The sequence below is a fragment of the Chiloscyllium plagiosum genome, unplaced genomic scaffold (genome assembly GCF_037043375.1).
Source record: "Chiloscyllium plagiosum isolate Xiang-an unplaced genomic scaffold, Cpla_swu_hap1 HiC_scaffold_35, whole genome shotgun sequence".
Taxonomy (NCBI): domain Eukaryota; kingdom Metazoa; phylum Chordata; class Chondrichthyes; order Orectolobiformes; family Hemiscylliidae; genus Chiloscyllium; species Chiloscyllium plagiosum.
Window position 1 is genome coordinate 16,202,882 of NW_028270173.1, and position 23,242 is coordinate 16,226,123.

General features: G+C 42.5%; 1 protein-coding gene across 1 annotated transcript; it reads left to right on the plus strand.

Annotated features, from left to right (window-relative positions):
* Positions 1-300: 300 nt before the first annotated feature.
* Positions 301-12,550, plus strand: LOC122541439 (zinc-binding protein A33-like). The gene is made up of 6 exons (XM_043678215.2): positions 301-6,353; positions 6,438-6,533; positions 6,627-6,860; positions 7,329-7,351; positions 7,524-7,639; positions 11,115-12,550. The coding sequence occupies exons 1-6, from the start codon at positions 5,943-5,945 to the stop codon at positions 11,663-11,665; spliced, it is 1,431 nt and encodes a 476-aa protein (XP_043534150.2). The 5' UTR covers positions 301-5,942; the 3' UTR covers positions 11,666-12,550.
* The last annotated feature ends 10,692 nt before the right edge of the window (positions 12,551-23,242 follow it).

Genomic DNA, 23,242 nt, shown 5'->3' on the forward strand with positions numbered 1-23,242 from the left:
GGGAATCGACCTGGATCCAAAGAATGGATTCTGGATTATGGGGCTGTTTCCTGGAATTGGTTATTTTGCCGCCACCTCCCCCTCTGAGACCCTTCCCTTCCTGAGTGTGAAACCCCGGAAGATTGCGGTTTTCCTGGACTATGAGAGTGGACAGGTCTCATTTTACAATGCAGACACCATGTCCCATCTCCACACTTGCACCCACATTTTCACTGAGAGGGTCTTTCCCTTCTTCCATCCGAGACGGAATGATGGCAGGAAAAATTCCACCCCACTGACAATCTCCGGGATTAAAGGGCACTGACAGATTCATCCCATAATTTCACCCCATCCCCCTGCCTTCTGCCAGCTGTAAAATGATGTGGGCTTGTGGCATTCTCAGTCAGATTTGGAGATAGAAGTCTGGTTAATAATCTGCAATTGGGATACTTCACCAAAAGTACAATCAGAGAACCATCAAAACTGAATTAAGCCTAAGAATCATAACACATTTATCCTTTTGCTTGATTTTATCCCTCACTTTGTATTTGTATGCCATACAGTCCAAATTCAGATATTTTCATACAATGAAACAGGAAACTATTCTGATGTTATTTCAACATCGACATAAAGTGAGACAGCTGCGATTTGACAATCTGTCTGTGGTGAGTGTGATATAGGAACTGATCTATTGCATATGCCATCAATGTATAATGGTTAACCACATAAGCAGTTTAGTCATTACACACCAGAGTGTTACCAGAGGCAATGTTATGATTATCTCTCATTTATTGGCCTCCTCACTGTTTATATCAGTGAAATTGTCCTTAAATCATGATGTAATTATTTGTATTCTTAAACTAATAATTAAACACACTAGTTATTAAAATCTTTCGAATTAGAATTATACCATAGAGTCATAGAACATTGAACAGTATAGCACAGGAATGGACCCTTCACCCCACAATCCTATGCCATACATGATGCCAAATTAAACTAATCCCTTTTTCTAGCCATTGGTCCATATCCCTCTATTCCTTGCTTACACATGTGCTTACCTAAAACTCTCTTAAATACCTCTTTTGTATCCGTCAGCACCCATGGCAGTTCATTCCAGAATACAACCACTGTGTGTAAAAAACTTGGCCCTCAAAACTCCTTTGCACATTCCCCCTTCTCACTTTAAATGCAGGTTCTCTAGTAATAGACATTTCAACTCTGGGAAAAAGATTCTGACAGTAAACTCTAACTATGCACCTCAGAACTTTATAGACTTCTGTCAAGCCTCACATCAGCCTCTGCCGCTCCAGAGAAAGCAAACTTTCCTCATAGCTCATACCTTGTAATTCAGGCAGCATCCTGGCAAACCTTTTCTGCATCCTCTCCAAAGCCTCAACATCCGTAATGTGTGGACCAGAAGTGAACGCAATACTCTGAGTATGGCCTAACCACAGTCCTATAAAGCTGCAAAATGACATCCTGATTCTTGTACTCAATTCCCTGAACAATAAAGGCAGGTATGCTACATGCCTTCTCTTCCACCCTCTCTATTTCCATGGCCACTTTCAGAGAGCTATGGACTTAAACCCCAAGATCACTCTGTTCATAAATGTTGTACAGGCACCTGCCATTAACTATAAAGTTTTCCTTAACATTTGATCTCCCAAGGTGTAGCACCTCACACTCACCTGGATTAAACTCCATCTGCCATTTCTCCACACATACCTGCCAATGATCTATATCCCACTGTACCCTTTGACAAGCTACTAAAATATCCACAACTCCACTGAACTTTGTATTGTCTGTAAACTCACTGACCCACCAATCTACATTTTCATCTAAGTCATTTATGTATATCATAAATAGCAGACGTCCCAGTAGGGATCGCAGCAGAACATCACTAGTAATGGACCTCCAGTTGGCAAAACACTCTTCCACTCTTCATAATGTCATAAAGATGTACAGCTTGGAAATGGACTCTTTGGTTCAATTCATCCATGATGACCAGAAATCCTAAATTAATCTAAACCCATATGCCAGGAAGATTTGAGCTATAAAGAGAGGTTGAATAGGCTAGGGTTGTATTCCGGGGAGCATCGGAGGCTGAGGGGTGACCTTATAGAGATTTATAAAATCATGAGGGGCATGGTTAGGATAAACAGACAAAGTCTCTGCCCTAGGGTGGGGGAGTCCAGAACTAGAGGGCAGAGGCTTATGGTGAGAGGGGAAAGATATAAAGGAGACCTAAGGGGCAGAGGGTGATATGTGTATGGAATGAGCTGTCAGAGGAAGTGGTGGAGGCTAGTACAATTGCAACATTTAAAAGGCACCTGGATGGGTATATGAATAGGAAGGGTTTGGAGGGATATGGGGCTGGGTGCTGGCAGGTGGGACTAGATTGGGTTGGGATAACTGGTCGATATGAACGAGTTGGACCAAAGGGTCTGTTTCCATGCTGTACATTTCTATGACTCTATAAGTCCTGCCCTGATTTGTTTTCCTCACCCTTATCTAAATTAAACCCCATCTGGTTCTCCTCAGCTCATTGGCCCATTTGATCAAGATCTGGTGATACTCTGATGTAACTTTCTTCACTGTCTACTACATGTCCAATTTTGGTGTCATCTACAAACTTACTAAACATACCTCCTATGTTCACATCCAAATCATGTATATAAATGACAAAAAGCAATGGACCCAGCACTGGTCCTTTAGTACACCACTGGTCTCAGGCCTCTGGACTCAAAAGCAATCTTCCACCACTACCTTCTGTCTTCTACCTTTGAGCCAGTTCTGTATTCAAGTCATTAATTCTCCCTCAATTCCATGTGATCTAACCTTGCTAACCAGTCTACCATGGTGAAACTTGTTGAATGTCTTACTGAAGTCCATATAGATTATGTCTATCAGTCTGCCCTCATCAATTCTTTTTGTTACTTCTTCAAAAAACTCAGTCAAGTTTGTGACACATGATTTCCCATGTACAAAGCCATGTTGATGATCCCTAATCAGTCCTTGCCTTTCCAAATATATAGAAATCCTGTCTCTCAGGAGTCCCTCCAACAGCTTGCCCACCACTGACGTAGGCTCACCCGTCTACAGTTCCCTGCCTTTTCCTTACCTTTCCTTAATAGTGGCACCAATTTAACCAACCTCTAGTTTTCTGGCACATTGCATGTGACTATTGATGATACAAATATCTCAGCAAGGGGCCCAACAATCTCTTCCCTAGCTTACCACAAAGTTCTTGGGTACACCAGATCACCTTTCGGAGATTTAGCTACATTTATCAATTTTAAGACATCCAGCACCACCTCCTCTGTAATATGGACTTTTTCAAGATATGACTATTTATTTCACCACATTCTCTCCTACCTCTAAACCTATTTAGCTTTTCCACAGTAAAGACCAATATTTGTTTAGTATCGCCCCATCTCCTGCAGTTCCTCACATCAGTGACCTTGTTGATCTTTAAGGGGCACTATTCTCACACTAGTTACTCTTTTGTCCTTAATGCATTTGTAGAATCCCTTTGGATTCTCCTTAACCCTATTTGCCAAAGCTATTTCATCTCCCCTTAAGTATACTCCTGCTGCTTTTATACTCTTCTCGGGATTCTCTCAATCTCTGCTCTCTATACTTGCTATATGCTTCCTTCTTATTCTTGACTAAAAGCTCAATTTCTCTAGTCATCCAGCATTCTCTCCACCTACCAGACTTGCCCTTCAGCCTAACAGGAATATACTGTCTCTGGATTCTTGTTATCTCATTTTATAAAGATTTCCCATTTTCCAGCCATCCCTTTCTGTGCGAACATCCACCCCAATCGACATTTGGAAATTCTTGCCTAATACCATCAAAATTGGCCTTACTCCAATTTAGAAATTTAACTTTTAGAACTGGCCTATCCTCTTCCGTCATCATTTTAAAATTAGTAGAGCTATGGTCACAGGCCCCAAAGTCCTTCCCCACTGACACCTCATCACCTGCCCTGCTTTATTTTCCAAGAGTGGATCAAATTTTGCATCTTCTCTAGTCGGTACATCCACCTACTGAATCAGAAAATTTTCTTGTACACACTTAACAAGTATCTCTCCTAAACCCTTAATCCCCACAGTCCATGGTTGGAAAGTTAAAATCCTCTACTGTAACCACTCTATTATTCTTACAGATAGCAGATCTCCACACAAAACTGTTTCTCAATTTCCTGCTGACTGGGAGTTCGATAATACAATCCGAATCTATTCTTTATTTCTCAGTCCCACTCAAATAACTTCGCTGGACGTATTCCCAGCAATATCATCCCCTAAATATAGCCATCATGTCATCTGTGAAAATAAAATGAAGAATAAGTACTGGAACATCTCCAGAGGTCTGGCAGCCTCTGTGGAGAGAGGAATAAAATGAACATTTCGAGTCCAGTATGACTGTTCTTCGAGTAAATTGGCAAGACATACAACCTGCATAAGCATGTGTACTGTACTTAGAATTCTGACAGTGTGGAAACAGGCCCTTCGGCCCAGCAAGTTCACACCGACCCTCCGAACAGTAACCCACCCAGACCTATTCCCTTTTTACTGTACATTCCCCCCTGAATAATCCACCTAATCAACACATCCCTGAACACTATGGGCAATTTAGCATGGCTAATTCACCTAACCTGCATATCTTTGGACTGTGGGAGGAAACCGGAATAAACTCACGCAGACACGGTGAGAACATGCAAATTCCACAGAGAAAAGTGGCCGAGCAGAGGCTGATAGCTAAGTTCGGTACCCAGAGGGAGGGCCTCAACCGGGACCTTGGGTTCATGTCACATTATGGGTGATCACCATTGCACTACACACACACACAGATATTCCTCTACACACACACTCTCACATACACATGGACACAGGTATACACAGACGCGCACACAGACATCCACACACACCCTTACAGACACACACACTCCCACATTCACAAATGCACCCCCTCACAGACTTAAGACACTCTGCACTCACTACACACACACTTTCTCACACTCACAACCTCCACCCCAGACAGACACACACACAGACAAAGACCCACATGCACACGTGTATTTTGTGGGGTGAATTTGTACTTGCAGATTTACATTGTACTTTGCTCAAAAGCTGCCTGCATTCATGTAGAACTCTGAGCTCAAAAACTGCATGAATTTATGTAAAACTCTGTTATCTCACTTTTTAGATTAGAATCAATCTAAACATCAGGTCATAGACAGAGAACACAGGGGGCTAACACCTTCAACATATTGTCTAGCTATCACCATTGTTAACAGCTAACCCGAGAATGCAACTTTAAACAAAAGGTTTTGTGATTTACACGTGAAAGAAGTGAAACGATCACTGTATTCTAACAGATGAAAGGCTTAACAGACAATCAATTTTTGAATGTATAATTTCAGTTACATCACACTGTAAATTTTTGCTATAAATTCTGTGTTACGATTGAGCCCTCCACTATCACCTGATGAAGGAGCCTCGCTCCGAAAGCTAGTGTGCTTCCAATTAAACCTGTTGGAGTCTAACCCGATGTTGTGTGAGTTTTAACTTTGCAAACTCCACATCGTCATTTGAATCCGGGTCCCTGGGGGTGCAAGGCAGCAGCGCTAACCGCTGAGTTATTGACACTTGAAGCAGAGCAAACCAGATAATTACTTATGCAATACACCACGAAAATTTGATCTGCAGCAAGTTCAGACACGACCAAAGTACTTGGAATCTCGAATTCAACTGACAACGTTCCCTGGAGCTTTAACCACACCCGGCTGAGTTTTATAATTCGACCACAGCCAGTCTTGCTCTAAACCTATTTAGCTTTCACACTGTTAACCTCGTGTGAAGTTCCAGAGCAAATAAATATTTCTCCGAGAATCCCTGCAAAAGTCATCGGGAGCTAAAGGAATCCAAAATCAAATCGGTTTGAGTTACAGTGTGAACATGGCTTCCAGGCAGCAGATTAAGAGTTGGGCCGAAGAGGCAATTTGTTCCATTTGTCTGGATTTCTTCACCGATCCGGTTATCCTGGAATGTGGACACAACTTCTGCCGCTCATGTATCACCCAGAGTTGGGAAAAGAAGGAGATAAACTCCTGCCCGGAATGTAGAGAGGAGTTTACGGAAAGAAACCTCAGGGTAAATCGGGCCTTAGCGAATCTGGCGGAGAAAGCTCGAAAATTAAAGCTGGATCCGACAGAGAAGGAAAGTAAACCTCACTGTGAGGTACATCAGGAAGATCTGAAGCTGTTTTGTGAAACTGACAAGAAATTGATCTGTGTGGATTGTGTCACTGCTCCGGAACACAGAGAGCACCGCTTCATACAGATTAAAGAAGCTATTAAATACTACAGGGTAAAGTGGAAATATTTTGTAAGATGATGTGCTTATCACATTTTCACGGTCTAATTTCTGCTTTTTTTTCGCTGTCACTCCCAGGATCAGTTGAAATCCTCCTTAAATTCTCTCACAGAAAAGAAATCGACAGCTCTACAAATGGAACTGACCCAGAAACGGAAGATTTCCGAAGTGAGGGTGAGCTCTCCCTGTGCTGATTTTCTGGGATCTGGGTTAGTTTTGTTCCCTTTATCGCGGGACATTAATGAGGTTTCACATTTCATTTGGTAGGAACAGGCGAGCAGTCTGCAGACCCACATCACATCCGAGTTCACTAAAATACACCAGATTGTCACTGAGAAAGAGCAGCGTTTACTCAGAGATCTCAGGGAAGAAGAGGAGAGGATTGTGGAATCAATGCAGAAAAACCTTCGAGAGATTCAGGAGAATTTAAATTCTATTGAGGAGAAACTCTCAATTGTACAGAAACAGATGGAGCAAAAAGACGAGTTGATGTTTCTGAAGGTGAGGGAATATATTCTGGGTTAGTTCAATGAAACTTCCGCAATCTCTGTGAACTGTGCACATGCACTTTCACTGAAAAGTAGGAACCGAATTAAAATGGCGTCTGTGCAACTTGTGAGCAAAGGATTGGTTTCCACCTTCTTTTGGAGAATCCCGGGGATGAAGCTTGATACTTTGCCATTAGTTCCATATTCCCCGAGCGAAATTACCTCTTGGAACTCCCATAGTAACCCAGTTCCAGTTCCATGTGGAGAGTGTGTAGGCGTGTCTGGTACAGTGGGAGTGTGAGAGTAACTGTGTCTGTGCACGGGACTGATGGCCAGTCCAGTTTAGTGTACCCTCTCCTCAATCTTCCTTCCAAAATGGATCACTTTACACTTCCGTGCTGTGTCTGTTGATTTCAGCAGTCGGTCTGTCTCCACCGAAACGTGTTACCATCAACCTAAATATTTGCGATTTTCTTTTCAGAATGAAACTCGCCTGAAGAAAAGGTAAGACGTTTTAGACTGAAATTTTGCAGTTTGTTCGATTCACTCGGAAATATGTTGCTAATGATTTATAGTACTTCATGCTTAAGCATATTGAAAGTTAGGATTGTTTGAGGATTTTATAGCATTTTCTATCAAAGCAGAATTTGTAAAATCGATTGCTTAATATGCACAGGATCAACGATGAGTGTCACCTACCCTCAACAGCAGAATCCGCTCTGTCTATTGGAAACTTCAAAGGTCCCTTACAGTACATAACGTGGAAAGAATTGATGCGCGGCATTAATCCGGGTAAAACTCACATTATTTCACTTGATTTTAACAAAAGGGGACCCAAGGTCCCAAATTATGTGACTGGATGATTGCTCCTCTGAAGCCTCTCTGCTTTTACATTTTGCTTTCTGAATTTCACTGGGTGCCTGGAACCATTGGCTTTTTGAAAGCAGTGAAAAGATCTGTAGAACCAAAGGAATAGAGCACTGATTTCAGAACTGAAATTGAATTTCCAGTGGAGAATTAGGTAAGTTTTCTTAATGCAATATCTCTGTGATACACAGAGATATTGAAGGGACTGAGTTTAAACTATGATTCTGTTTGCTGAGATCAAGCAACTGAAGTTGCGACATTGTTCTTCACAAGAGAGGACTGGTATGTATGCGCATTCTAGGTTAAAAGATATAGAAATGATAAATACACAAAAATGCATTGGAAAGAAAACGACTGCTCCACTATAAATAGCCTGGGTGTTGTCATGGCCAGAAACTAAACTGGACAGCTATGTAAATCCTGTGGCTGGAACAGCAAGTCAGAGGCTGGGAATCATGTGGCAAGTAACTCACCTCCTGAGTTCCCTGCATATCCATATTCCACAAGTCAGGAGTTTGAAGGCATACTCTCAACTTGCCTGGATGATTGCAGCTCCACCAACATTTGAGATGCTCAAAAAGATTCAGGAAAGTTCATTTGATTACCATTACATTCACCACTTTAAATATTCACTCACTCAAAACCTACTCACAGTGGCAGCAGTGTTCAGCATCTACAAGAGACAATGCAACAACTCAGCAAATCGAAGACAGTAGTACCTTCAACATTTACCCACCTAGAAGAACAAAAAAATCAGATACATGGAGACTCCACTATATGTAAGGTCCCATCTATGGCACACATTGTCCTGATAGGGTAATATATTGTCACCCCTACACCGTCATTGTATCAGAATTTTGGAACTCCCTTCTGCACAGTTCAGAAGATATTCAAGACTAATTGGGGATGAAAAATTAAAGCTGTCCCAACCAGCATTGGTCACATCCAACTAAAGGATAAAAAAAATTCTTGACTAGCATCTTCTGCCTTTTTCACATATGTGTGAACTATGTCTGTATGATATTTTGGGCCAATTGGCTGTGACAGAATCCAAATAGATAGTTTTTTTTAGCAAATGTTGCTTTTTAACAACTTCTGCTGGTGATTGAGAGTAAGTCATTGGGTCAGTAATTGGCTACACTGAATGTTCTTGCTTTTTGCAAAGAGGACATACATGAGCTATTTTCTACATGGAGACTCAAATACCTGTATTGTAACTAAACCAGCATCTGATTTTGGAACACAATTCCTCTGGGCTATTTTGGAACTATATATTCTGTTGCACTCCACGCCTTCAAACATTTTGTGATATCATGTAGAGTCAACAGAATTGACTGAAGATTGACATCAGTGATGTTGGGGATTTCATGAGAAGGCCAAGATAAATTATCTACTTATATGGGTGCATATTTTTCAGCTTTGTCCTTTGCATTATTGGTCTCCAGAGTCAATGCTGAGGCCTCAGGGACTTGTTCACTGCTTCATATCAACATGCCACTACTTATGGTCTGTCCTAACTGTGGAATATAGAACTTTAATAATTGAGTAATTGCCCTTCCTAAGAGCTGAATTCCAATAGTCTTCCACAAATTTCCAGATTTGTTGCAGCTTTTTGCTGAGATTGCCACTTCTACTGAATGTACCTTCTGATCTAAAAACAAAGTGCTGTAAAAAAATTATATATCTGGCAGTAACTTTGGAGAGAAATAGATTTAACAATGTGAGTCGAGTATGACATTTTGTGGGACAGCCCTCTTCTTTTGCTCTCCTTCTTTCTCTCACCTCTTACTATTCTCTCCCTATCTGCCTCTTGCCTCTTCTTCCCATACTTTTCTCCTAGCTCTTTTTTTCTTCTTACTACTTCCTTTTCCTTTTCTCTCTCTCCTGAGCCTCATACTTGCTCACACTCCACTAACACTCCATCAGCATTTGACCATATCCCCCAAACCCTTCTTCTTCATATTCCCTTCTAGATGCCTTTTAAATGTTATAATTGTACCAGCCTCCACCACTTCCTTTGGAAGCTCATTCCATACACGCATCACCAAGTGCATGAAAAAGTTGTCCTTAGGTCCCTTTTAAATCTTTGCCCTCTCCTTTTACCAATTTGATGTCATGGACAGTGAAGAAGGTTATTTCAGAGACCTTGATCAGATCAGCTGATAGGCTGAGGAGTGGCACATTGACTTTAATTCAGGTAGGTTTGAGGGAAAGCAAAGATCTTACCAGGAACGCAGAGTTTGAGCAATAGGGAAAGGCTGAAAAGACTGGGGCTATTTTTCCTGGAGCATCAGACACTGAGGTGTGACCTTATAGAGGTTTATAAAATCATGACAGGCATGGATAGGGTGATTAGCCTTTTTTCCAGGGTAGAGGATTCTAAACTAGGGGACACAGATTTGGGGTGAGAAGGCAAAGATTTAAAAGGGACCTAAGGATAACTTTTTCATGCACTTGGTGATGCGTGTATGGAATGAGCTTCCAAAGGAAGTGGTGGAGGCTGGTCCAATTATAACATTTAAAAGGCATCTAAAAGGGAATATGAAAAAGAAGGGTTTGGGGGATATGGCCAAATGCTGGCAAATAGGACTAGACCAGTTTAGGATATCTGGTCAGCATGCTCGAGTTGGACTAAAACATATTGTCCAACTCTATGACTATAGCTCCATAATTCATATTTCATTAGCACTTACAATGTGATAATCCTCTCACAAATACACTTCCCAGCAGCTATTATTTGATAATTCAATACAGCCGCATAACAAGCTATAATTTCAAGTGACCAAGATCTTCATGGAAGCATAGATTTTAAGGAGTCTCATAGGGAATGAATGTGCTGTGGAGTGATAGAGAATTTCAGAGCTTCACACTCTGGCAACTGAAAAGCTGAACACCAATGATGCCATCCCCTCTCTCATCCCATAATACCTAAATCCTTAACACTGCCATTTCTACTTGTCATTTTCCGAGTCCCCCCACTCCCCCAAAATCTCATTGCCTGAGTCTCTTCTAACATAATTTCCCTTTTTATCCCTCACTCTCTGAACTCCCCCTCCAGTAATCCTTTCCAGAACTCTCGCTGCCATCTACCATCAATTCACTCGCCTCCAGTCCTGCACCTTTGATTTCACATTCAATATAAAGACCCTTAAACGACATTCGATCATTCTTTTGCCTCTCTCTTCTTGTCATATGCTCTGTCTGCTCCTACCTTTCCCCATTATTCTCAATTTCCCTTTACCCACTCACTCTACTCCCTATGATAACCCTGTCCTTCTACACACACGTGTTCATGTTCTCTCCTGCCCTCCTCACCTTTTTGAACCCCCTCCCCCACATCACGCGTTCTCGATTCCTCTCTCCCTCTGTCTCTGACGGTGCTATTTGATCTCTCCCCCAGCTCCAGCCTCTCTGACTCTGGATCCGAACACAGCGAATCCCTGGCTCATCCTGTCTGAGGACCGGACCAGTGTGAGACTCGGAGACAAACGGCAGCCGTTCCCTGACTCCCCGGAGAGATTTGATCCCCTACCCTTTGTTCTTGGATCACAAGGATTTACATCCGGGAGACATTACTGGGAGGTGGACGTGGGAGGAAAGACGGAATGGGGTCTGGGAGTGGCTCGAGAATCTTTGGACAGGAAAAGAGTCAATATCTTGAACCCCGAGTCCGGAAACTGGACTGTGGGACTGATTCCAGGGAGTGGTTACTTTGCCGCCACCTCCCCCTCACCGACACCATTCATCCAGACTGTGAATCCCAGGAAGATCGGGGTTTTCCTGGACTATGAGGGCGGACAGGTGTCATTTTACAATGCAGGCACCATGTCCCATCTCCACACTTTCACCCACACTTTCACTGAGAGGCTCTTTCCCATCTTCAGTCCAGGACTGAATATTGATGGGAATAACTCCGCCCCGCTGACAATCTGCAGTAGTAAAAACCCCTAATAAATCCATCCCATAATTTCACCCCGTCCCCCTGCGTCCGGCCAGCTGTAAACTGATGGGGGTCGGTCTCAGTGACGGGTGGAGAGAGAAGCCAGGTTAACATTACGGGGATAAATCCTGTATCAGAACTGGGAACTGAAAGAATTGCAAAGAGCTGTGTAGAGTTAGGGGAAAGAAGGACAGGGGAGAGAAGAAACAAATAGAAGCTCAATTGCAGTGAGGGACTGACTGGGTAGAATGAGCTGTGAGCTGCAGGAACCCGGGGACCTTCCTGCCTGTAATGTTGCTCCACAGGCGGGAGGTGGCGCTGCCAGACGGTGTTGGAGATGAATCAGTCAGTGGGTCTCAGACTGGGCTCAGGGGAGTCTTTCCAAGGGGACACCGAATCATTTCACCGCCGGTGCACTTGGCGTCTATCCAGGGAGACACCAGATCAGATCACTATAGAATTAAGTGTGTGGGGAGTGGAAGTGACGGGAAAAAAAGTAGCTAGCATCAAAGTTTATATTATCAGCAGTTAGTGTCAATCCTACATGATGTGGAGGTACCGGTGTTGGATTGGGATGGACAAAGTTCCAAATCACACACCAGGTGATAGTCCAGCAGGTTTATTTTGAAGTGCAAGCTTTCGGAGCGCTGCTCCTTCGTCAGGTAGCTAGTGGGCAGGATCACAGGACACGGAATTTATAGGAGAAAGTGAGGACTGCAGATGCTGGAGATCAGAGCTGAAAATGTGTTGTTGGAAAAGCGCAGCAGGTCAGGCAGCATCCAAGGAGCAGGAGAATCGACGTTTCGGGCATGAGCCCTTCTTCAGGAATGAGGAGAGTGTGCCAAGCAGGCTAAGATAAAAAGTAGGGAGGAGGGACTTGGGGGAGGGGCGTTGGAAATGCGATAGGTTGAAGGAGGTTAAAGTGAGGGTGATAGGCCGGAGTGGGGGTGGGGGCGGAGAGGTCAGGAAGAAGATTGCAGGTTAGGAAGGCGGTGCTGAGTTTGAGGGTTGGGACTGAGACAAGGTGGGGGGAGGGGAAATGAGGAAACTGGAGAAATCTGAGTTCATCCCTTGTGGTTGGAGGGTTCCTCGGCGGAAGATGAGGCGCTCTTCCTCCAGCCGTCGTGTTGATATGGTCTGGCGATGGAGGAGTCCAAGGTCCTGCATGTCCTTGGTGGAGTGGGAAGGGTAGTTGATGTGTTGAGCCACGGGGTGGTTGGGTTGATTGGTCCGGGTGTCCCAGAGGTGTTCTCTGAAACGTTCCGCAAGTAGGCGGCCTATCTCCCCAATATAGAGGAGGCCACATCGGGTGCAGCGGATACAGTAAATAATGTGTGTGGAGGCGCAGGTGAATTTGTGGCAGATATGGAAGGATCCCTTGGGGCCTTGGAGGGAAGTAAGGGGGGAGATGTGGGCACAAGTTTTGCATTTCTTGCGGTTGCAGGGGAAGGTGCCAGGAGTGGAGGTTGGGTTGGTGGGGGGTATTGACCTGACGAGGGAGTCACGGAGGGAGTGGTCTTTTCGGAACACTGATAGGGGAGGGGAGGGAAATATATCCTGGTGGTGGGGTCCATTTGGAGGTGGCAGGAATGACGATGGATGATATGATGTATATGGAGGTTGGAGGGGTGGTAGGTGAGGACCAGTGGGGTTCTGTCCTGGTGGTGATTGGAGGGGCGGGGCTCAAGGGCGGAGGAGCGGGGACGTGGTGGAGGGCATCGAAGATCACGTCTGGGGGGAAATTGCGGTCTTTGAAGAAGGAGGCCATCTGGGTTGTTTGGTATTGGAACTGGTCCTCCTGGGAGCAGATGCGGCGGAGACAAAGGAATTTGGAATATGGGATGGTGTTTTTACAGGGGGCAGGGTGGGAGGAGGTGTAGTTGAGGTAGCTGTGGGAGTCGGTCGGTTTATAGTAAATGTCCGTGTTGATTCGGTCATCCGAGGTAGAAATGGAGAGGTCTAGGAAGGGGAGGGAGGAGTCTGAGACGGTCCAGGTAAATTTGAGGTCGGGGTGGAAGGTGTTAGTAAAGTGGATGAACTGTTCAACCTCCTCGTGGGAGCACGAGGCAGCGCCAATACAGTCATCGATGTAGCGGAGGAAAAGGTGATGCGATGTATCCACAAACGTAACTGCTGTTGAGTCTTTAATCACTTAGAATAGGGATGGAGGTTTTGATTGATTGTTATGTAAATCCCAGACCTTCTTTCAAGTCACAGTCCCGGGATAACTTAAAGTGTTATAAAAACCTCAGCTTAACCAATGCATTAGAGATGTGAGGTTAGAACAGGTCTGTGTCCTAACATTTGGTTTTATTTCCAAAGTAGGAATTTATAAAATGTTACATTGACTTCTGACAGATTGCTTTTTGAACAAATGTGAATGTTTCTGTGAAAACAAATCTGCAAATGGAAATTTGCCCCAGAGAATTTATGAGACTCACATGCACACACTCACACACTATGTCCCTCCCTTCCCCCCACACACTGGCAACCTCTCTCCTCCGTCTACGCGCACACACACACATAAGTATGTGGAATAAATTTGCATTTGCAGACATATACTTGCAGATACATTCTATTCTGTTCAAAAAGCACACCACCTGCATGCAGTCAGTCAATGTTGCATTTTATAAATTCCTACTTCGAAAATAGAACCTGACTCAACATTAGGATATAGACAGACTCTAACTTCACATCTTTACTGCATTGTCTGAGCTGAGATGCCACCTTTTTTAAAAATTAATACTTTGTTATCTCAGAATTGTGACTTGAAATCCTACTTAATAGGTAGGATTTACCTATTAATCAATCAAAACTGTGCCCCCATTCTATGTGATTAAAGACTTAATAGCAATCTAGGTTTGTTCAAAATATTACTGTAAATTCTGGGTCCTGACCCACTAGCTACCTGAAGAAGGAACAGTACTCCAAAAGCTTGTACTTCCAGATAAACCTGTGGGAATATAACCTGGTGTTGTGTGATTTTTAACTTTGTCCACCATAGTCCAACACCTGCACATCCACATCATTGATACATAATTTCTAACCACTTTTAAAACAGCTCAATTTGCATACACTAGAATATAAGTGAACTTGGATTTGTCATTTATTCCTGATTTAGTTTTTTTTAACACTCTGCATGTTCCTGAAATGATTCTTAAATCACTACAATGCAAAGGACTTTTCTTCAATTAAAAGCATGATTCAACACTTGTGTGTAACCTGCTCAGATTATAGCTATAATTATAATTCATATTGGAGTTTATGATTACATTTGGAAATAGGTTCTACAAACAGTACAATCCAAGAATCACTGGAACAGATGAAACTTCTAACAAAAATGACAAATTTCATTGTTAAGTCTTCGAAGCAAAAATGAAAGTATGTTGCCTGTTTGGTTCATAAATCGTTCTAGATTGTGGATCCTTAGGCAAAATTTGTCAGTGCAAGCTTTGAGGGCCAAAGGGCCTGTTCCTGTTTGGTTTTGTTCTTTATTCTTAGAACTGGTTGATTCCAAATGCCTCTGGCTTGGATGAATAGAGAAGGTGTTGCTCCAAAATTATACTAAGATCTACTCCAGGACTTCCATAATTGCCAGTGTAGATAAGGTATGCTGTAGACAGTCAGAACATACACTTATGTTAGCTCTTGAGGCTGGAGAGGTGCCTGGGTAAAGCTATTCAGCTATTGAAGATTCAGGGCCTTTCACACTATAGGGCTGCAATTTCTTTGTTACATTGAGGTGTTTATCCAATTCCCTCTTAAAAGTAGCTGCCAGAAGCCTAGGCAATTGCAAATATTTTGACTTGTTCAAAAGAAATGTAAGAATAGAATCATAAAATCCCTACAGTGTGGAAACAGGCCCTTTGGCCAAATAAACTCATTAATGACAGGCCAGTGAGTTTAACTTGGTGGGAAAACTTTAGGATAATCTTAGATGCAGTTATACAAGTGTGGATTAATTTAGGGAACCTAGATGGTATGATAAAAACAATTTATATTAAAATAACAGAATTGAATTGACCATTAGGATTTTTAGGATAAATTGTTAATTGACTTACAAAAGACATTTAACAAAAGTGTCACACAAAAAAAAGGTTTTCACAGCCCACAGAATAAGAATGACAGTGATGACTTGAATATATATTTGGCTGGATGATATAAAACAGTTGCAGAGAATTTTTATTTTTTTGATGGGGATAAGATTCACCATGATGTTATGTAGAAGACAGTTCCAGGATCATTGCTTTTCTCACATGTATTGATGGTGTAGTGTCCATAATTATAAATTACACAGATGCTGTAAAATTTGGATTTACTTTAAAAATGAAAAGAAACGTGATGAACTAAGATGACCTAAAAAATTTTGGTGGACTGAACTGAAATGTGACAGCTGAAATTTAATGCAGGGAAGCGTGAAGTGATATATTTTGTCAAGACTAGAGAAAAGCAATATGAACAAAATGGTACAATTATTAAGAAAACATATATGGAGGAAGCAAAATATTTGGATGTGAAGGTGGTAGGGCACAGTGGGTATATATTTAGAAAATATATGGAGTCTTAAATCTGAATAAAGGCCTAAGATCAAGGACGTTACGTTGGAATTCCCCAAAAAATTGATTTACTCTCCATTGGGGTATGAATCCAATTCTGAGCAATCCACTTTGGAATGTATGTTTTGACTAAATGCAGATACAATTCACCCAGTCTCACTGGTCTGACATTTCTATTGCAAATCATTTTGGTTTGATCTATCCATTAGCATTTTCTACCCTCGTGGACTCTGTCCGATATTGATTCTGCATGCTGGATGGCTGCACCGCATTTTGGAGGCTGTTCCTGCTCCGAATCTGCTGCATCGCTGTCTTTAACTTCTCAAAGAGGAACTATTATCTGATTCTCAGTAAGCCCAGTAAACTCTTCCTTTACATTCTGATATTAGCAGTTATTTATGTTTAATAAAACAAAGGCCTGTTCATGTTGGAGACCTGAAACTAAAACAGAAATTGTTGGTGAAACTCAGCTGGGTCTGCAGCATCTGTGGGAAGAAAGCAGAGTTAACTCTTCCAAACTAGAGACCCTTCTTTAGAACTCCTCAGAGTTCTCACAGATGCTGCCATCCCACAAGCAATTTCTCTTTTTCTTACAGTTATTCCAGTAGCACCTTTGCAGATGCTCAATAGGATATCTCTGTGTAATGTTTTATTTGCATTACTAACATTTCAGTTCTGATTTTGTTTCATTTTGTCTTGAGATAATGATCCAGTCCTTTTTAGACCATTCTGATTAAATCTACATGCAGCAGACTGTGGATTTCAGAATCATAATGCTACCTGTTTAAGAAATGATTTGGAGATGCTGGTGTTGGACTGGGGTGTAAAAAGTTAAAAATCACTTAACACCATATTGTTTATTTTAATGCTTCCAAATAAACCTGTGGACTATAATCTGGTGTTGTGTGATTTTTAACTTTGTTTAAGAAATGTATTTCTTCCTGTCACTTTTGATTATATTGCCAATCACTTCTGGTCATGGATTCTCTGCCAACAGAACAGATCCTCACTCTCTCGCTATTCTGGTCAGACACCTGAGAATTATAAACACATCTAACAATTGTCTTCAGAATTTTCACTTCACTCAGTCTTTCTCTGTTGTTACAATTCTATTATTTAGTGATTTGTTGGAATTATATAAATGTTCACTGATCTGCAACACAATTTTATTGATTCACCTCACCTCCAATTCACTGCACCCTAGATCAATCCAATCACAAACCCATAAAGATTACAGACAACATGGTTAACAGGGTTGCTTCAGAATGCTAGGGCCGGGGTTTGATCCCACCCTTGGATGGCTGCTGTATGGAGGTTTGGTTTGTTGGGATAGAGTCAAACTCAAATATTTGTTTACTTGATATGCCTCCATACAGAACTGAACTGTGGTTGTGACAATATATAAATGCAAAGAGATTTTTTTAATGAATAAAGTATATTTTGAAATTTAAAAAAGCATGTGCATGTACTCATTAGTAATGTTAGAAATTGCTGTTCTGCCAGTGTGAATTTCTTTGAATATTTCACCTGACTTGTTTTATTTGCAGACATGATGGCTATGATTCCATTGAGCCAAATTTTCAAATTTTGTTTTACAAAATACAATGACGGGCTTTGGAAACGTGCTGTGAAATTTCTATGATTTGGAATTTCTAAGCATTTCGGTCTTTTTTTTGGAGCGGACAAAAACCGAGTGTCACTCCTCCCATTGCTGTAAGCATCTTCTTTGTAAATACCTTTCAAAATTATTTTGATGTTTATACTTTGTGGTTCAGGTGGGGCGCTTCGAATTAAACAATTCAGTTTATGGATCCAGATCAGTGTGTTTAACCAGGGAGTCTGTAATCAGTAGTGCGCAGTCTATGGAGGAACATGCAAAGGGACCCCAATGTCAGAGCAAATTACTGCAGATGCTGGAATATGTACTGAAAACAACAAATGCTGGAGATCACAGCGGGTCAGACAGCATCCATGGAGAGAGAGCAAGCTAATGTTTCGAGTCTACCCATGGCCAGTCATTTTAACACAGTCTCCTGTTCACATCCCCACTTGACTGTCCTCGGTATGCTGCAGTGAGTCACAGCGCAAACTGGAGGAACAACATCTCATCTTCAGACTCTACAGCCTTCTGGACATAATATTGAGTTTAACACCTTCAAATCATGAACCAACTCCCATTTCTTCCCTTTTAGTTTTACTTGTTACATTCTCTGTCAACATGTCCTCTTACCCCTCTCCCCACCCCAGTCTGCTCCATTTCAAGCCTGGCAGGAGATAGATAATTGTTCTGTCATAACATTCCAATCACTGAATCTGTTTCTCCACCAGCACCTGGCACCCCATTATCTCCACACCCCTCAAATATACCATAAATGCTGCCCCCTCCACACTTCACTCCAGCACTGATGAAGAGGCACGGTGACTCGAAACATTAGCCTGCTCTTTCTCCATGGATGCTGTCTGACAAACTGTGATCTCCAGCATTTGTTGTTTTCAATGAGATCTCAATTCCTACCTCCTCCCTCCCTGCTCCGTATCAAACTTCCCTTTGGCTGATCCAAAGAGGAGTATTGTCCGAGGGGTTCAGAGTCAACCACATTATTGTGTGTGTTGCGACCATTTAGATATCAGTGAATCAGATGTGTTTCTTTAAAAAAACAATATTAGTGTTTGGGTCACCATTATTGGGGCTAAATATATTCCAGACTAATTAATTGAGTTTCATTCCCATCCAGTCCCATGTCACAGAATCTTAGTCTGTGCTCCAAATGTCAAACCCATAGACACATTACTGCGATGTCAACCCCACTCCCTAGTTGTTGTACTGTGTCACCATAGTCTTACCAGACCAAAGGGGCTGCTCTCTCATTTGAGAGAAGCGACAAGCGGTGATTTAACCTGAGGGCCACCAGATCTCAGGCGAGGGAAGAGGTCAAGAAGGAGAGTCTTTCATGGTAACCTCAAATCGGTGATGGGAATTGAATCCACGATGCTAGCATCACACTGCTCTGCAACCGACAATTCAGCCATCCAAGTAACAAAATGCAGTGGGTGGTGAGCAAGACTTTGAAGGTGTTCGGCAACTCAGTAACCACTAAGTAAACCGGGTTGAGTCACGAAGTGCTGAATGGCTTCCAAACAGCAGCTTTAGTGTTTTAAAATCATGAGAGGCATGGATAGGCTAAATAGACAAAGTCTTTTCCCTGGGGTCGGGGAGTCTAGAACTAGAGGGCATAGGTTTAGGGTGAGAGGGGAAAGATATAAAAGAGACCTAAGGGGCAACTTTTTCACACAGAGGGTGGTACGTGTATGGAATGAGCTTCCAGAGGAAGTGGTGGAGGCTAGTACAATTGCAACATTTAAGAGGCATTTGGATGGGTATATGGGGCTGGGTGCTGGCAGGTGGGACTAGATTGGGTTGGGATAACTGGTCGGCATGGACGGGTTGGACCAAAGGGTCTGTTTCCATGCTGTACATCTCTATGACTCTATGACTGAGGAGATAATTTGATCACATTCTTGATGAAGGGCTTTTACCTAAAATGTCGATTTTCCTGCTCCTTGGATTCTGCCTGACCTGCTGTGCTTTTCCAGAATCACTCTAATCTTGACTCTGATCTCTAGCATTACAGTACCTACTTCTGCCGAGGAGACAGTTTGTCCCATTTGTTTGGATTTCTTCATCGATTCGGTTACACTAGACTGTGGACACAACTTCTGCCGCTCCTGTGTTACCCAGAGTTGGGAAAAAAAGGAGATAAACTCCTGCCCGGAATGTAGAGAGGAGTTTACGGAAAGAAACTTCAGAGTGAATCGGGCCTCAGCGAATCTGGCAAAAATAAACCCGAACCTTAAAGCTGAAAGAGAAGGAACATGATGACGGCTATGATGAACATTAGGAAGATCTGAAGCTGTTTTGTGAAACTGACAAAAAATTGCTCTGTGTGATTTGTAAAGATTCCCGGGAACGCACTGAAAACCGCGTCATCACGATTAAAGAGGCTGTTGAAATGTCCTAGGTAAAAGGAGACAGACTGAAGCAGGTTAAAAATCACACACAACACCAGGTTATAGTCCCAACAGGTTTAATTGGAAGCTCTAGCTTTCGGAGCGCTGCTCCTTCATCATCAACCACGTGAAGAAGGAGCGTCGCTCCAAAAGCTAGTGTGCTTCCAATTAAACCTGTTGGACTATAACCTGGTGTTGTGTGATTTTTAACTTTGTACACCCCAGTCCAACACTGGCATCTCCAAATCAAGACTGAACCAGCTAATTATGTGATCACATCCTTACGGATTCAGACTTTTATTTTGTAATTTTCTCTCCCATTTTCAGCGTCAGCTGAAATCTTCCTTCGATTCTCACAGCAAGAGAAAATCGGCAGTTCTAGAGACAAAACTGAAGCAGAAACGGAAGATTTCCGAAGTGAGGGTGAGCTCTCCCTGTGCTGGTTTTCTGGGATCTCGGTTAGTTTTGTTTCCTTTATCGCGGGACATTAATGAGGTTTCACATTTCATTTGGTAGGAACAGGCGAGCAGTCTGCAGACCCACATCACATCCGAGTTCACTAAAATGCACCAGATTCTCACTGAGAAAGAGCAGCGTTTACTCAGAGATCTCAGGGAAGAAGAGGAGAGGATTGTAGAACCAATGGAGAGAAACCTTCGAGAGATTCAAGAGAATTTAAATTCTATTGAGGAGGAACTCTCAAAGTTACAGAAACAGATGGAGCAAGAAAATGAACTGATATTTTTGAAGGTGAATTGTGGATTAGTTCATTGAACATTCAGCCATAAAATGACCGGCAGTTACTGGGAAAAGTTTTACAATTTATGAGAATAGAAGTAGAATTTTGTGTATTCTCAGGAGTTTCTGTTGTCACTGAATGATCCGGCTTTTACTCGATCTACAGGGTCAAAGCTGTCTGCCGCCAAAGGTGGCTTAGTAGTTAGCACTGCTGCCTCACAGCGCTAGGGTCTTGGGTTCAATTGCAGCTTTGGGTGATTGTCACTGTGGAGTTTGCATGCTCTTCCCGTGTCTCCGTGGGTTTCCTGTCTCAGTCCAAAGTCGTGTGGACCAGGTGAATTACCGCTGGGAATTATGAGAGGAAAGGGGTGGGATGCTCCTCGGAGGGCCGAGTGGTCTGCTGCTATGCTTCTGGATCAGTGGTGCTGGAAGAGCACAGCAATTCAGGCAGCATCCGAGGACAGGCAAAATCGACGTTTCGGGCAAAAGCCCTTCACCAGGAATAAAGGCAGAGAGACTGAAGCGTGGAGAGATAAGCTAGAGAGACTCCCTGAGATTCTTGTAGAGAGAGGAGGAAAACTTCTTCAAGGCAGGCATCCTTGCAAGAGGATTCGCAGTAGGGTTAAAATCAACAAGGTAAAAATAATGACTGCAGATGCTGGAAACCAGATTCTGGATCAGTGGTGCTGGAAGAGCACAGCAATTCAGGCAGCATCCGAGGACAGGCAAAATCGACGTTTCGGGCAAAAGCCCTTCATCAGGAATAAAGGCAGAGAGACTGAAGCGTGGAGAGATAAGCTAGAGAGACTCCCTGAGATTCTTGTAGAGAGAGGAGGAAAACTTCTTCAAGGCAGGCATCCTTGCAAGAGGATTCGCAGTAGGGTTAAAATCAACGAGGTAAAAACAATGACTGCAGATGCTAGAAACCAGATTCTGGATCAGTGATGCTGGAAGAGCACAGCAATTCAGGCAGCATCCGAGGACAGGCAAAATCGACGTTTCGGGCAAAAGCCCTTCATCAGGAATAAAGGCAGAGAGACTGAAGCGTGGAGAGATAAGCTAGAGAGACTCCTCTGTCTTGTAGAGAGAGGAGGAAAACTATGCTGTCCAGAGTGTATAAACTTGCAGGCAATTAGTTGCTATAACCTTGCTTATGTCATGTGAGTAGTTCCACATTTCTCAAATTTAATTTTCTTCACAAACCTCCATTGTGCTCGAATTACAATTTGACGTTTTGTGATTGTGCGGGTGTGTCTGGGACTGTGTCTGTTGGAGGGCGAGTCATTGTGCCTGGAAGGGAAATTGTGATTCCAGTTTGTCTTGCTCCTTCACAATCTTCCTTACAAAGTGCAACACTTCACACAGCCTGTTCAATCATTAACAGAGCACTCCCACCCGATCCATCCCTGCGTTTTCACATTGCATTAGTCTATGGCCCCTGAATTCTGTTACTATTATTGAGTAAACTAATGGTTCTGAAAGAGTAACTGTTCAAACTACAGTGAACTCTGGCTCATCACATAGCCTTGAGTAGAGGACCAGGGACTCGGCTTAAGAGTTAATGTAACTTTTATATAGTTATTGATATGCAATTTAAAAAACACTTAGAGAAGAGCTTATTTTGCTGTGAATTATTTCTGGACCTGAGGCTGGTACAATTACAACATTTAAAAGGCATCTGGATGGGTATGTGAATAGGAAGGTTTTCGAGGGATATGGGCCAAGTGCTGCCAAATGAATCTAGATGAGATTATTATATCTGTTCGGCATGGACGATTGGGACCGAAGGGTCTATTTTCATGTTTTACGTATCAATGACTCTATAATGAATAGCCCCTGAGAATAATAGAGGAGGATGATTGGTGGCAGTACTGTTTCTTTCTTTTTTTATTTCTCTCTTTCCCTCTTTCCCTCTTTCCTTTCCCTCTTTCCCTCTTTCTCTCTTTCCCTTTCCCTCTTTCCCTCTTTCTCTCTTTCTTTACTTCTTTCTTTCATCAGAAGAGACGGTAAGTCATGCTATTTACTAAGTCTCCATAGCATTTGGTAAAATATCTCAGAAAAGCCTTCTTATGGTCATTGGTAGATTTATTTTCTAGTTACATGTCATAACATTGAATTAACATACCAATGTAAGAAATAGGAGCCAAAGTGAATCATTTGTCTCCTTGAGCCTGTTCTATCATTCCATGAAATCACAGTTGATCTGTTTCAGATTCCCAGCAACCTGTGATAACATTTGTCTGTCTTGTCCACCAAGAACCTACCCACCTTTGTCTTCTGAGGCAG

Bases quoted from the DNA above. Each gene is read 5' to 3' on its own strand.
- LOC122541439 (XM_043678215.2), top strand. From the start codon at position 5,943: ATGGCTTCCAGGCAGCAGATTAAGAGTTGGGCCGAAGAGGCAATTTGT. The intron at 6,534-6,626 runs GTGAGCTCTCCC...TTCATTTGGTAG, and splicing joins GGAAGATTTCCGAAGTGAGG to GAACAGGCGAGCAGTCTGCA. The intron at 6,861-7,328 runs GTGAGGGAATAT...TTTTCTTTTCAG, and splicing joins ACGAGTTGATGTTTCTGAAG to AATGAAACTCGCCTGAAGAA.